General features: G+C 42.3%; 1 protein-coding gene across 1 annotated transcript in view; it reads right to left on the bottom strand.

Annotated features, from left to right (window-relative positions):
- The window catches only part of Znf462 (zinc finger protein 462), a 137,735-nt gene that overhangs the window by 62,598 nt on the left and 58,842 nt on the right, over positions 1 to 16,295 (bottom strand). Inside the window, exons 4-8 of the mRNA XM_010639277.2 lie at positions 13,761 to 16,295; positions 12,806 to 12,970; positions 11,149 to 11,252; positions 8,146 to 8,264; positions 5,703 to 5,894 (exon numbers count right to left, since the gene is read on the bottom strand). Coding sequence (XP_010637579.1) covers positions 5,703 to 5,894; positions 8,146 to 8,264; positions 11,149 to 11,252; positions 12,806 to 12,970; positions 13,761 to 16,295 — 3,115 coding nt within the window. The remainder of the gene's footprint in view (positions 1 to 5,702; positions 5,895 to 8,145; positions 8,265 to 11,148; positions 11,253 to 12,805; positions 12,971 to 13,760) is intronic.

Here is a 16,295-nt window from a genome sequence, read left to right as displayed (position 1 = left end):
TTTTTTCTTTCACCCCGAGAGAAATATGATTGCAATTGGAACCTGCGTGGAAGGTCTGATGCCCTAGCAACTAATTGGATCCTCTTAAAGGTTGAATTTTATGTCTGACCTATTTAGAGATCTGAAAAGTTGCTCTTCGAAAAGCAGGCACCTCAGATCTTAATTTTTAAGTGTCAAGTATTCCTGAAGTCAAGGTTAAATAAGTTGATAGTTTGGAGTTAGACTCAACATACTTCTTACAGAAGATTTTTCTTTTAAGCTTAAATGTAATTCATGCACTAATATTTTTAAAGCTTTATCCAATATCTTATATTTCACATACAAAACAAAGACTATTTGGGTCAAGTTACATGTTAAGTATCATCTAGGAATATTTCATATGTTAAACATAAAACTTCAAAAAGGTATTTATTAAAGACTGGATTAATTTCATGGGTATTATTGCAGCTTTTCCTGCAGTCATCTATTTCAGGGGTTGGTGAAACAAATTCCAAGTCCAGCCTTTCCATTGTCTTTGTACATAAAGTTTTATTGGACCACTATTTGCATATTGTCTATGGCTATTTTCACTGACAGTATATTTTCATTGAGAGTAATACTGAGAGTTAAGCCGTTCTGAAAGTGAGTATATAATTACAAAGCTGAAAATATTTTGTATCTGGCTCTTTGCAGGATAAAAGCTTGCCAACTCTTGATTTATGGTAAGAAGTTGACCAATATGAGTCTTGTAAAATAATTCTCTTCTAACCAATATATTATTTTATGTTAAAAGCCTGGTGGGAAAGATTTTCAGGTAGATTAGAAAGTTCTACTCATTAAAAAGTTTTGTTGGTTTGATTCACTGCACAGCTGTTATGAATTTGGATTTAACTCCCACCAAACATTGTAAGTTCTTTTGATAAAGACACAAAGAACAAGTCGGCTCCTTCCAGGGCCAATGATTGTGTGCAATGGTTCCAGCAGCTCTGCTACCTGGCGACCATCCTAGCAACGTCTATCTCTCCATCACCACCAGAGTTCAACCTCCTTCTGAGGGATGACAGGTTTACAGCTATCTCAACCTTCAGTTTCCCACTTCTGTAGGTCTCATTATGCAGGAAGGAATGATAACATTTAATTCCTCTTTGTCAAGGAAGATTTTTTTCATCTTGGCAGACTAACTTCATCAGAAAGTTTCTGTTAGAACTGTCTGTAAGGCTTCATCTTCAGACTGTTTGTCTTTGAAGCAATCTCTGAAATGGAAGAGAGATAAACTTATCCTTATACAAATGTGGTTCTGTGGAGCTAGATAAGTTCAGGGACTCAGTACAGTCAACTGAATTGAAAATTGGGATGTCTCTAACAAATCACTGATCTGTTAAAAGAACACAGTATTTACTAAGTACCTACACCTCACTATTCCCATTGTAAAAATTAGGGGGAAGGAGACATAGCATATCTATAGGTACAAATAAAGCTTTAAGAACAGTGATACAAGAGCAATAAAAAATAGGGCTGGGGACAATAAAAAAAAACCCCAGTCTTTGAAAGAAGTGAAAGTCATTAACTTGTAGAAAGAAGCAGGTAGGAAATCTTTTTCAGCTCCCAGGAGAGCTCATTCAAAAGGGTGCAAGTGCAGATGAAGCAGTTAGAACCTGAAGGCAGCCAGTGCAGAGACAGGAGGTAACATCAGTCTTACGCCACTTTGCAATGGAGGAAGAGTGCTAAATGGCAACACTGAATGTGATGCAGAGGACTTTGATTTGCAGATGACAAATGTCTGTGGGTCCTTAATAAGAAGGGTCTTGATAAAAATAGTGTTTATCCAATATCACTGTAGTGTTTAGAAAACAACTGAAAAGTTGCAACAGGAATATCGCATGCAATATTTTTCTTTTAATTTCTATTAAACATTTTTCTGTTGGGTAAACTCAGATGAGATTTTTGTATTATAAAGGCAGGGGCATCATGACCAAGTGTTCTTTATGTTTTCTCTGAGATACTGTGTAGGGCATGGGCAGAAAAACCTGTATTACTCTCATTTACCTTATTGACTTTGCACCTAGTCTTGGTACCTGATTTTTTATTGTTGTTTTAAATGCATCCTAGTAGTCTCTTATTAAAGCAGACAATTCCATATAGCATAACTAGATAGATAAAGCAATAAATAATTTTTTTGTTCAGGGAAATTTGAAGCAGGAAAAGATAGGATGTCACTACTGGCTTGACTTCTGATAAAAGTATATGGCTGAAACTTAAAATTACATAGCCATTGCCCTCATCTTGCTTAGTTTTTCAGAACTAAACAAATTTTATGGTTAAACTACGCTGTCCTAGTTTTTTTGTTATTTTATAGCTGTGTGTGGATGTGTATTTTTCTGTATTGAAAGCAGAGACTTCGAAATGGCCTGATAAAAGCCAGTCCTACATTTTGTATGGCAGGAGAAAGAACACAGTAAACACAAACAGAGTAGAGCACTTCCCTTTGTTGACAACCTTATTGTCTCCCCTTAATGCATTGTTTTGAAGAGCAATTACATGTCATTTCCCATTATCCTATATACAAAACCAATACCATAGAGCCGCTGCTCTTCTTTCGACAACTGATCTTGAAGAATATATAGAGGATTCATGTGCTGGTGAAACATGTCAAGACTGACAGCTCAGAGCCCAAGAGCTTTGTTGAAGCACAGAACAGGTGTGTGGCGAGGCAGCTGGAATGAGATCTGCCTTCCACCTTCTCATTTCTGCTTTCTCAGCTTCTCTTCCTTGCAATGCTTCCCTCTGGGTTGGGAGGAGAACAGCATGGGAAGAACCTCCCATTTGGGATCTTTCCTTCTGCCAGAAAGGGCTGGCTGGCTCTCAAGACAACAAGCATTTGACCACTGCAAAACACAGTGAGCATGTCAACTCATTTTATTCACATCCCTCACTGGGGATTCAGAAAGCCAAGGACACACTGGTGATTTCCCTAGTTTTATGGATCTCGACTCCCCCAGGCCTGCAACACATTTTTGGTTCATGTGTTCACAGTGTCCTGGCATTTGCAGTGTGGGAAACTTTAACTGAGAGCCAATAGCCCCACAGCTTCTCCCTATTAAAATGTGCAATTGGATTTCACATGTGTGTTTCAAACACCATTCAAAGCATGATTTACAGGCTACTGTCTAGCCCCACAGCTGTTTTTCCATCCTCCAGACTGAGCTGTTTCTAGGAATCCACCATCCAGCTCCTTTGCAAATAGTCCTCTTAGTGTGGGCCTCCTCAGTCATATCTGGCCATGCAAAACAATGCAAGACCTATAGTAAAAACTAAAAAATACTCACTAAATAAACTACTAATTATTCTTTCCAAGTAATTAATTATTCCTTCATGAGGACAGCCCACTTGATGCTTCGTTTCTATTCAACTCACTTTCTTATCAACTTTCTCTCATCAAATTAAACTAATCACTGCTGTTTCTTTGAGTTGGGTTATTTATATACATTAAAGACAACACAGGTCCATCTTGTGTAGGTCATGGTTAGCACCCAGGGCTTTCAGTCGCTGAGCAAAGATAGGCTGTCTGTGTTAAACAGAGAAGTGTACTGTTGTGTTTCTGTGACATCCACCACACTCCACAGTCTAGCTTCTAAGAATCTGAGGTCAACTCCCCAAAAAAGATTAGACCTCAGACCTGGGATTATGGTTAGCTCAGATATGCATGCTGATAATACCTTCTAAACATTTGATTTTAAGTTACTGGAGGGCCGGGACAGTGCTATATTCATTCTTACTGTTCTGTGCCAGCTCAAGGTTTGGGAAGAGGGTATGGGTTCAGGGAGCTGATAGAGCCCAGCTCTTTTTAGCCTACAATGAGAAAGATGATCCATGCAGTGAGTGGACTAGAGGAGCAGTTCTCTTGTCCTGTGACTGAGACCCAGCTTTCAAGGGAGAAGGTGACACAGACAAATGTCCCAGAAAAGTCTTTGCTAGGAATAGCATTTGAATGTACTGTATCAGTTTCTGAGAAAAAGCTTCACAGATGTAGCCTCTATTTCAGATGAAAATGATTAATTAAAAAATCATGTTGCTAAAAAATCTTATAATTTAGGTCATAGTAGATTTTGCCCTCTGGTTGCAATACAGCAAATTTCCCCCCAATGAACAGACTCTCAAGATACAAGGAATGCATTTTTTTAACCCTTTCACAAGTAGTTTCACTTAGCCCTAGGTTTTAGTCCTTTAAGACAGGATGCCAGTAAGGAGGTATAATGCTTGAAACAGTATTTAATAGTTCACAAGGAATGGCCATCCAGCGCTACAACTTGACAAAGACATTTTTTTCAACTCAGGACTTACCTTTCCATTTCTTCACACTCACAGGCCTTGTGAATAAAGATTATTCGTTTGTTGTTTTGATAGTATGACAACTACATCACATTGACAAACTGGACCATCAGATCATCAGGTCACCTGAAGAGTTTCTCATTTTAAATCCTTACATTAAAAATTACCCAAAACTCATACTTACTCTAATGGCCGCAAAGGCCAAAACTGCAAAGAATGAAAACCACAGAAATAAAATAGCCATTATTAAATACTTCCTATGAGTCAGATGCTTTATTAGGCATTTTATATATGCACATTTTTCTCATTAATCTCTCAAGACAATCCATATCCGAGGCAGACATCATTATCTAACTTTACATACAAGTTTAGGAAGCTAAGATTGCCCAGGAAAATATAACAAGCATTGAGAGAAGATTCAAATCCAAGTTTTTGTTCCACTTTCTCTCATAACCACCAAACTATTCCCAAGAACGGAACAGTGGGCCTTGGTAACAGCCAATTCCTTGATCTGGGAAGTATGTAAGCTGGCGACAATAACTGCAGATGGGATTCAACTATTTGGAAGAAGTAGGAAGAGAACAGCTCCAAGCTCTTTCATAACTTCAGGATCTACAGACTTCATCCTTTCTCTCTTAAGTCTCTGATTTAGTGGTCATCTGAGGTGAGCTAAGTGCTCAAAACAGGTCTGTTTCTTGGTCTGATCAAAACAATAATCTCTCCCTTTGTTCACTACACCATTCCTGCACAAGTTTTGGTCACATTTCTTATGAGCAAATCATTTCATATTTGTCCGTATTTCTTTTAAATCTTCAAGACTGGGCAGTTATAAACTAACATCCTTCAACTCAACATTCTTCAGCTCTAAGAAATCAGTATGGCACCCTCACTGTATCACATGATCTGCTCAGACAATTGCCCAGCTCACTCACCCTTCTCCTTCCTACTCTGAGTTTTGTGTAGTTAACTTACATATATGACACTCCAAACACTGCCCAGAAAATATTCTTTTAAAACAAGCTATAAATGAAAACAAGCAGACAGAAAAATATCTGCTTGGCATTTCAGGCCCAATTTGCTTAAACCTGCAGTGGAAGAATCCAAAAGAGACAAATCCCACCTCCACCCAGTGTGATCCTTCATAGGTGATGCTCACTCCGTACCCATGGATGTTTTCAAGAAGGTAACTCACAGATGCTCAGAGATCACACCTCTCCCAACTCCACTTTCTAAACTGTCTCAACCTTTGCACATTTCTTCCTATACTTGAACGGTCCTGATCATGTGTTCCTCTAAAAGAGTAAGACAATTGATCCCAACCCACTCTAGAAAGAGTAAGACAATAGATTCCACCCCTGCCCATCCGTAAGTGTGGCTCAAGAGCCCATTTTTACCATTGGAGTCTTCTACTTCTTCGGTTGGGGTAGACTTTTGAGAAGAGTGGTGGGCATGTGAGGAGAGGAGGCTGACAATTCGCGGCCGAGGGAGGGTTAGGGCTTTTCCATGGACCTTGAGGGAATGTTCCTTCAACTGGCTGATTGTCATGGTGGAAAATGAGCACCAAGAACATTTGTAGGCATGTTCACCTAGAAGGAATAGTGGCAAGGGTCAGGACAGGAAACAGAGTAGGGAGGAGGGGGGTGAAAGACAAAATAATACAGTTAATTCACTCAGCAGATATGCTTCCCAAGCTTCATGGTCTAGAGACTGTCACTGACTAATTACCTGTCCATTATCACAAACACAAGGCTTCCTAGGGACGAGACTTTCCCACATGCTCCATAATCTCGTGACTTGGTCACTGTCACTTCATAATCTACTTGTAGAGATGAAGTTTAGAGATGATTCTCCACCACCTGTCTCTGTTAACTCCTTCTGAAAGGGTTCCCAATCTCTTTTCCTACCTCTTTATATTAAAAATCGCTTGTCAAGTTTCATTCAAGCATAGAGAATAATGTGCTTAATTCTCAATCTAAAGATCTACCGAAAGCATTTCCAAACACAGTCATTCTATGCAAACTGTATTATACATTTCTCAATCGTATACTACATACCAACTCATCACACACACACACCAAGTAACTCAGAAACCTGATCATAAACTTCATTTTCCTATCTAATCAACAGTGCCAAATTAGATCAAAATCAGTCATATTTTAAATGGGAAGACTTGTACTGTAAACACAGGGAGAGTGTGTATCACAGATGTAATTCAATTTCAAAAAACCTTAAATTATACAACACTCTACAGCATAAGGAAAGAAGTTCAAAGTTAAGAGGATACAGACTGAAACGCTAGTCAGTTGTGCTTTCGAACACTGCCAAGGAGCTGGACAATGATACTTCGCAGTGGACAATGTTATCTGCTAATATACTGCCCTTATATTATTTGTTTTTGTTTTTTAAAATACAAACTTGGTTGCATGAATCTGCTGGGTGGCTGTGAGTGTCACAACCTGGCAGAGTATTCAAATCCAGATTATTTGACTGGTTCATACTACTGCTCATTCTAAAATACACTAAATGGTCCACTGAAAATAGACAAGATGTGTCGAGGTACTTCTAGAAAATGTACTGGCCTTTCTCCAAGCCGAGCTTCTCTCAGTGGCTCAGAGTCTTATCGCGGAGACCAAGGTTCCAAGGTATCAAGAGTGGAATTACACTGCTCCCATTGTCTCTTTCCTTCTTGCCAGACAGTGAGCACAGAGAGGCTAGTCATTTTGGTCAGTTCCAACAACATATACTTTAGCTTAATACCCTGGAATCAATGTGCACCTCTAAGACTCTTCAAGGTCTTTCCCAAAGACCAAATTACTCACCCAGTTCCCAAATGGTAAAAGTGTTTTTGTCAAGGCTGAGGCCTAGAGGGGAAAAAACTTATCAGGATGCTGTCCCAGCTGAATAATTTACAATATGCACAAGTTGGAAAAAAGTGGGTTGAATTCTGAATGCACTTATTCCATAGACTTTAAAACTTCTAGAGACATAAAGATACCTCACCGAAAAAGGTCCACACAGCTAATTTCCTTGTTCCATCTCTGATCTCCAGGGGGACTAGGGGCAGCTGGGAGACTGGGTTAGTTTTACTGTAATAAGCTAGTTCAACAGTTTCAACTCTCAGGAGATAGTGAGAAGACACGGTTCGATGTGCAGAGGTAATGGCAGATGGCAAAAGTGAATGGCCCAGGTTCTGGGAAGTTTTTGCACTATTCAAAGTGTGGGAAAGTACCATAGACAGGAGAAGAGAAGTTACCCAATATCTGTTTAACCTGTAGGATTATCACAAGGACTGAATAAGATAATCCCTGTAACACGTTTCGTGCAGAGCCTTAGGTAAGTGATTCTCATGAAGTAAACAGAGTTAAATGGACTATGGTGCTTTAGGAACCAGCACATTGCCTGGGTACCCAGGACTCAAAGTTAAAGACATCACTTATTTATGGGCATTTCTTAAGAAATCCCACACGTCTTGACTTCTCTGTCTTCCAAACCTCCTCAAAATTATAACCTTATTTTAGTTGAGTGTTATCTTTAGTGGACATAACAATTCTGCAACTGATTAATAAGGCTAGGTAATTCAGAAATGGTCTGATTTTAACCTGTTAGTAGCACTAACCAGACATGATATACAAGATTATTTTGGCTTTAAGAGATTATTTTTAAATCTGTTCTATTTTTTTCAGTTTCCTTCTATAGGTAAAAATAAAACTGATCTGTAACCATCTCAAGAATAATTGCTCACGTGTAGGGCAAGACATTTTTAAAATTTCACTCAATATATTAGATTACATATTTCAAACCTACTGAAAAACTTGTGAACTCTAAATACCAACTCACCAGCATGCGCTTTGAGTATATGTGTTTTCAGCCGGCTGTTGTAGGAGGACTTGAAGGAGCAGAGTTTGCATCGGAATGGTTTATGGTGTCCGTGGTGGGTTTGCATATGGCGATCCAAACTTGATGTGGAAGAGAGAGAGAGAGAGAGAGAGAGAGGGAGAGAGAGAGAGAGAGAAAGAAAAAGGAAAATGGCAAAATTAAAAAGTGCATGCAACATTTTCTTATTGCCCTCTTTTAAGCAACCCACTTCTATGCTGCTCAAAGTCCTTTTGTTTACTTTCTAATGATGGCATTCACCATATAAACTGGCAAGAGCTAAGAGGGGAGAAAGCTAAAGAAAGAGCTTAACAGATTTTTTTGAAGATTCTTATTTTCTCTTCTATACACTCTGATAATTAAAAGAGGGCCTCAAAAAAAAAGGTACAAGGTGGGTGAACTCATGTTTTCTGCCTGGTCAATGAGAGTGCCCATTTATCTTATTTTTTAAAAAGAATGGGAATTAAGCACTTAAAACGGGGGAGGGCTCTCTTTAAATTTCAATTCCATTATTGTGAACACTGGAGTGAAAAAGGAGGTTTCCAGATGAGCTGCTTGGAGTGAACTGTCTTGTTTCCAGCATCTATAGTAATATGGAGGTGCAACATTAAGAATATTTAAAATAGAGGAGTCACACAATCAAGAGGCTGGGTCATACCTTCTGATCAATACAACCATCTCTGCTGTTCACCAGCCTTCCAGAAGCAACTTATGAGGATGTCATTTAACTAGAATGGCCTCCCTGTACTTCATAATAATTTTAATCTAAAAACTAATAAATTTATAAAAGTAGAAGAGGAAGTTCTAATTTGATCAGTACCACCATTCCAAGTGACTCATGAGTGTACTACTGCTAACCGTTTAAACATGCAATGTTCTTCTGAGCTGCAAAGCAACATTTTCACTTGCCTCTGGACATCTCCCTCTAATGTCCATTAGCCATCTTAAACAACCTGTATTATACAAACCTATCAGGTTTTTTCCCCCCAATAATACAAATTCTCTTCATTTCCCTGTTTCTATAAATGGCACCACCATTCTTCCACTCCAGTCAGCTGAAAACTAGGTGCTATTTGTACTTTATTTTACTCTTCAACCCATAGGCAAGCTGAATTATTCTCTTCACCATTCCTTTCTGTGTTGATCTCTCCTATCTTTTTTTAAAGAGCGGAAATATTGGAGTCACACTGCTCAGGATCAAATCCCAGCTATTACTTAACGAGTTTTGTGACTGTTGTTATGTTATTTAACTCCTTTAGGTTTTGTTTTTCTTATCCATAAAATGGAGATCACAGGACTGTACCCCATAGGGCTATTTTGAGAATGTACAATAGTAATACTTGAAGACACTTAGTACAGTGCCTGGTCTATATTGAAGTGCATTTAATGTTAGCAATTATATTATTGTATGTAGTCCAGACTTTTTTCTTTTACCAGTAATGTAACTCCTAAAGTATCAATTTGGCATTTTGAGACTGCAAACAGGGTATCTACTCAAGTATTTAGAACTTATCTTCTGCCATCCCTTTACATGTACCTTAAAAATTGGTCAAACTACACCACGAGCAAGGTACCAGAGAGGCTCACATCCTCCTTAACTTGAGCTCTCATCCTTTTCTCCATAACACAGCTCCTTCCCAAACTACTCAAGTCTTATCCTCCTACTTGAAGAGCTAACTCAAATGCTGTGCACTCCACAGAGCCTCTCTGACTCTTCCAAAGTGGACGTAACATTTCCTTTCATTGAAACTGCTCATCAGATTACTGATTTTCTTTAACAACTGTGCCTCATTTGTTTGGTTCGTTTATAACACAATTTTAGGCTCTAAATTCCCTTGTATGTCAGACTTTGTCCTATTCATCTTTATATTCTCCCAAAGCACAGTGCCCAGTGCAGGGTATATTCTTTTATTCACAGTTGTTTATTGAGTTCTACTACGTGTCACACAATACAATATATGCTGTTCAAGAAATACTTGATGAATCAAAGGGAACAATACAAGTTGTATGCCCATATATGAACTTGATGACAGACTAGGTATTTGGCTTTTTTTATTTGTTTATTTTTTATTTTTTGGTACTGGGATCCAACTCAGGATCTTGTGCCTTCACGGCAGGTGGCGGAACCACTGAGCTAAATCCCCGACCCTTGGCTTTGTTTAATAAAGGTTTGTATCCTATCCTAACCTCCATACAAACAGTGCCTCATGCTTTTCAACAACTAACTAGCACTTCAGCTTTTTAAAGAGCAAACAGCTCATTATTTACTTTCAATTACCATAAAAATAAATATCAGATCAGTCTTGAAATCAGTTACCCTATTCCAGGACTGTGGGAATGCATTATTAAACATTTGTCTTTTTTATGTAACAACATACTGCTTCTTTGAACAGCCCCTCTTCCCCTCAGTCCATGAAACTTTACACATCTACCCCAAATTTACACTCACTGTGGGAAGTGACAAGAAGCTCCCACTTCTCAATTTCCCTGTATTTTTAACAACTCTTTAGCAACCATAAACTTTGTTATTGCCATGTCTTTTTAGAAATCCCAAGCAGTGAGCGATTCCTTGATCCTATAGATTAGTAGTAGTAATTTTATCTCTTTAGCAACTCCATTTTCCAAATGGAATGTTACTTCTTTAAACAATGGCCAAATTTTGGCTGAATGTTTGGCAAATCCATCAGTAAACTCATCTGTGCACTGTGGCTGCAACCTCCCTGGGGTAAATCATAGCAAATTCTCATTTTTTAAAATGCCTGCATTTGCCAAAGGTAATGCTATCCAGTCACTCCTGCTCTTAACCTCATTCTACAGATGAGACAACAGAATCCAGGTAACAGAGCACCAGGTATGAGACAACAGTGGAGCCTTCTTACTCATTCAAGCTTCTCTTGCTGTAACTTAACTGCCTTCTACTATGAAATCCTCTCCCAGGAACCTCAGGGACCACCCAACAGAACTTACTTGTGCCTGAAAGCAGAAACAAAGGAGCAATACTGGCAGCTGTACTTGTCCTCTCGGGTAAACATGGCCAGGGCCAGGTGGCTCCTCTCATGAGAACGCAGCCCCTGCATGGACATCAGGACTCTGTCACATTGACTGCAATGGTATCCCCCCGGCCGGGTTTCATCCTCCAACATTCCATCAAGCAAGCAGTGTCCACCATCCACCCGGCCCACCAGGGCTCCACTGGCATCTCTGGCTGCTTCCAATCCATCCAGGAAGAAGTGGGAAGGGTCTTCAGCCTCCTGCTAAGAGAACCACACACACACACATGCCCCACCAACAAAATAAATATCCATCTTCATTGTCCCTGGCTTTCCTCTTCTCCCTTCATTCTCCCAAGTTCATCAGCATTTCTTGTCAGTGCTTCCTCCCCTGCATCTCTGGCTCCTCCTAAAGGGAGTGCAAGCCATCGGGCCATTCTCTATACAACGGTGGTGACTTGGGGGCAAAGGGAAATATGAGAGGGGCTCTTCCAATCTGCAACAGTGCACTCGTTCCTGTCTTAAAAGAAAATTCAAATTGTGATTCTATCTAAACTGATGTAACGTTGGGTTATAGCATTACGGCTCAGAGAAAGGAAAGAAGGAAGAGAAAGGAAAGAAGCAGAGTGGGTTGGCCATTTAGGGCCTTGGGCCATCATTTGGAAATGGAGCAAAGCAAAAGATCCTGCTGTCTGCCTCCTACCCCACAGTTGGTGACTTCACTTCTTAACTGAAGGTTGCTGCATAATTAACTGCAAACATTAAGTAGCAGCCTGGTTTTAAATCACCCATTTTTCAAGGGAACTCCCTGGAGTTGTGATTTTCTCTTGCTTGTTTCCAGGAAGCAAACTTGGCCACACTGCAGTGATATGTGGAAGAAGCTACATACTGCTGCCCCTGAGTTGCCACTGTTCTGACTAAAGACAGAAGACATCAGTCTTTAAAGTAGGAGCCTTCATTATTCTGGATGAACAATAACTGCTGTTCAGATTACAATGTTCAAAACAGGTGGCCTAATAAAGGTTGGGGAGAGAGGGGAGACATTTGGCTGAATCACATGGGGAGGGGGAAGGGAGCAGACAAGCAAGGTCAGAGAACTGTCAGAGGCAAATGTGACTCGGAGGGTTTTGGTTTTAGATTTAATCAGTGCCCGTGCACAGTCCCGACACCCCAGGACAAGAAGAAGCAAGACAGATTCTGCTGGGCTCTTTGCATCCTCAGCCACATGAGAAGAGTAAGAGTAAGGCAGCGGGAGGAGCAGATGATAGGAACAGAACCCATTTGATTTCTTTTAAGAGTTCAGGCAACTTGGAAGAACCGAAATCTGATGGCACTAAACACAATAAAAGGGCGACTGGAGGCTTCCTGTGCCGAGAATCCGGAACCTTCTGTGTCCACCAAACTGTCCACATCGGATGGAAATGAGACCAAAACTTGACCTTTACCTGGACAGAAAGGTGAGGAAGGTCCAACCTGCAAAAAAAAGAAAATCAAAACACGCCAAACCGATGCAAATGTAACTCAGGAATGGCTGTATTCTGAGATGGTCCTCCCGAGCTGCTTTAAGCAATGGGGTTAATAAGTAACTTGAGGCGCTCACTCACAAGATCGGCATCCAGAGCTCCCCGTCTCACCTTCACGGCAGCCGACATGGCTGGGACATTGCCGTACTGGACGTGCTTGCGGAGGTGATTGCAGATGGCTCGGAGCGTTGGGTGCACTTCCACACAGAATTTACATTTGTAGCCCACCACTTTCCTCTCCTTGATCTTTGGCACCTCTTCTAAGTGACCAAAAGGCTGGTAAAATACAGTGGTAGCCATCAGTACTTCAAGCCCTCCCTCAAAGGTAGGCATTTATTATATTTATATATATATATATATATGTATTGGCATGTATAATTTTTAAATTTTATTTTAAAGCAGGTTAGCAGGTTAAAAACCAAGGGAGGTATAGACGAGTATTTTTAAATACCAACTTATCAGTCATGGCACATTGCCTATTAGACACAGTCTCTGGAACCCAGATATTTTACGGCTTGTGAGTAGAGAAGATTTCTGTGCAGAAGCTCATCGTCACTGCCATTAAGTTATCTGGTTTTCAAACCAGTTTCAACGACGCAGGTGAAGTGTTGCACAGCTGCGCCATTAATGAACTTCTTGATAAAATAATCTACTCCTTGAGATGTTAGGTTCCCGTGGCAAACACTGAAGACCAAGACATGGCTAAGAAGTGCTAATGATACCAAGAGACAGCCACGACTGCCTTAGGAAAGAGCGGGCGTTGTTGTGTAACGAGACTTCAGATCAGGCTACTTGGCAGAAAGACACACATAGAAACCACCCCAAACCTTCCCTGGGGAGCCATGGGAGGAGTCAGGGGGAGAGAGGGAGGGGAACAGGACCGTGGAGAGGGGTGAGCACAGAATGGGGGATAATCAAGCTCGAAATGTTTAATTGACTTATTGAGCTCTCTGGCAAGCTAAGTCACTAGGAAGCCTGCAGCAGTTTGGCTGGCAACGAAGAAGTGCATGTGGGCACCAGTGATGAGAGGCCTCCTGGGGGAAGGGAAATCAAAACATATCCTTACCCTCTCTTGTTTGAAATCTGCAAAAGCACCATCTGCATATTTCTGCTTGCTCAAAAGCTGTTTCCTCCTCTCCTGACGTTTGGCACGCTTCTGGAATTCCTCATTGTGAATGTTCAAGTGTGAGGTCAGCTCAGCTGTGCTTTGCAATTTGCTATCACAGTGCTTACACTGGTAGGTGGAGTTCTGCAAGCGGGGCCCATTGCCCAGGATGACGAAGTCCCTCTTCAGGTCCCGGCTGTGGTGGTCAGTGTAATGCATGCACAACAGCTCCGCAGTGCTGAAGGACAGCTTGAAACATTTGATGCAGCGAAACGGGAGCCACTCGATTTCCTGAGCTTCACCCTCCACCTCGGCTTTCTCAAAGCTGCCTCTCTCCTCTTCCTCCATCAGCGTGGGCTTCTCGTGCTCATCTGCATAGACGGCTGTGAAGTAGCCCCCCAACTTGCTGGAATGCTGCTTCTTTGGGAACACCCCAGGGTGGCGCTTCATGTAATGGGACACAATACCCTTCTTGCTGAATGACTGGAAGGAGCACAAGGAGCACTTTTTCTTCTCCACAGCCCGCCGGAGTTCCTCACTCAGCTGTGGGGAGTCGTCCTTGGGTGGGGAAGGGATGATCACCTTGTTGGGCTTGTCGCTGATGGTCCGGGAGGCTGCCAGGCAGTGGGTATAATACGCATCGATGTCATGCCTCTTCTGGTAGTGGGCTGCCAGCCCTTTGCGGATGGGGTTGGTATAGGCACACAGGGCACACTTGAAGAGGTTGTTCTTGCCTTCGGGCTGGGCACGGACATTGTTGTGCTTGATCCGGTAGTGCCTGGCGATTCCTTTCCTCGTTGAGCAGAAGTACTTGCAGAGCTGGCACCGGAACACAGTGTGGGAGACCAGGTGCGAGGTAGAGAAGTGAGAAGTGGACACAGGCTCCTCTCCCACCTCCTCCTCAGTAATGGAGATCTGGGAGGGGCTCACTTCAGTGGTTATCTCAGGCTCGAGGGAGACTGGCAGCTTCGGGGATGAAGGGGAAAAGACATCAAATTCAGGCTGATTGTGGTACTTCTCATAGTGGATTTTGAGTTTCTCCAAAGTGCCATGGGTGTACGGACAGAGTTTGCACCGGTAGGCACCGTACCCTTGCTTAAAAATCCTGCTCGTCTCCTCCACGTCATTCTGGGAAATGTCAGCGGACTGCTCTACGTCGTGCACAAAATCCTCGGCGGTCACCTTGATGGCTGGGTGTCGCTTCTGGTAGTGGGTCAAGACGCCATGGATGCGAGTGTTGATATATGGGCAATGCCTGCATTTGTAGACGGCACCTGGGTTGATGTCTATGTCCTGGGCAAAATCGGCAGCCTTCACTTTCATGCCAGGGTGCTTCTTCCCATAATGAGTGAGGAGGCCATGCAAGTTGTTATACTCGGACTGGCAAACTGTGCACTGGTAGGGGGTGGAGGATATGGCGGGGTTGGCTGAAGAGAGGTGTATGCTTTTCTCTGGGGAAAGTCTGGCATCCTCTGAGCATTCCACTTCCTGCTCGGGGAGGGGGATGGGCATACTATTTTCACAATTCATAGGGACTGCCAACTCTTCAGGGGCTAGGAGGGGCTTCTCAACACCATCTTTCTCCTTGATGATATCCAGCAGCACTGACTCATCACCATTCATGGCCCAGGGGTGGAATGCTTGGTAATGATTGGTGATGTCCCAGATGGACACTGCTTCAAAAACACAGTCCCTGCATCTGTATGTTTTGGCTTCAGCTGGCAGGGTGAGAGAGGGAGGGGATGGGTCTGGCCCAGCCCAGAGTTTGGTAGCCATGTAAGTATAATCAACATAATGCTCTGGATGCCTCCTTTGGTAATGCAGAAGCAAACCATTGGGCTCTGGGTGGGAATAGATGCACCACTCACAGTGGTAGCCAGCTTCTATCAAGCCATCTAAAAATGCCCATCGCATGATGGACGTGACTGTGGCTTTCAGGGCAGGGTGGTCTTTCTTGATGTGCTTCCTCAGTGCATAGAAGTAGGGGGAGGTATATGAGCACTGCCTACATTTCAGTGCTCGGAGTTTTGTTTTGTCCCGCTCCACACCAGAGGTGGGGAGAAGGACACAACTGGCGGGCTTCTGGTTTCGGTCGCAGAGGCTTCGGATGGTGGCTGTGTGCTGCCGGATCACATCTGCATTGGCCTTGAAGTCTCGGTGCTTCTTTTGGTAATGAATGAGTACACCTTTGACCGTCCGGTTTCCATAATCACAGTGCTGGCAAAAGAACATCTCATTCTCCACAGGAAGGCCATCTCTCTCAGAACTGCTCCGGTTCAGCTGTTGCATGGGGGCAGGAGGCCGGGGGGAGCCTTGTGGCCCTTCGGCCCCTCTCATCATTGCAGCTGTGGGAGGAGCCTGCCTGATATATTTGGCAGTAACCTTTATTTCTGGGTGTCTTTTCTGGTAGTGAACAAGCACTCCCACAACTGACCGATTGCTGTAGGAACAGTGTTTGCAGTAGTAAAGCTCAGTACTGAGGTCTGGTGGCGGGGG

The sequence above is a fragment of the Fukomys damarensis genome, unplaced genomic scaffold (genome assembly GCF_012274545.1).
Source record: "Fukomys damarensis isolate Sample0158 unplaced genomic scaffold, DMR_v1.0_HiC HiC_scaffold_36, whole genome shotgun sequence".
NCBI classification, from domain to species: domain Eukaryota; kingdom Metazoa; phylum Chordata; class Mammalia; order Rodentia; family Bathyergidae; genus Fukomys; species Fukomys damarensis.
The sequence above is the reverse complement of the archived record's forward strand: the minus strand, read 5'-3'. Positions and strand labels throughout refer to the sequence as shown.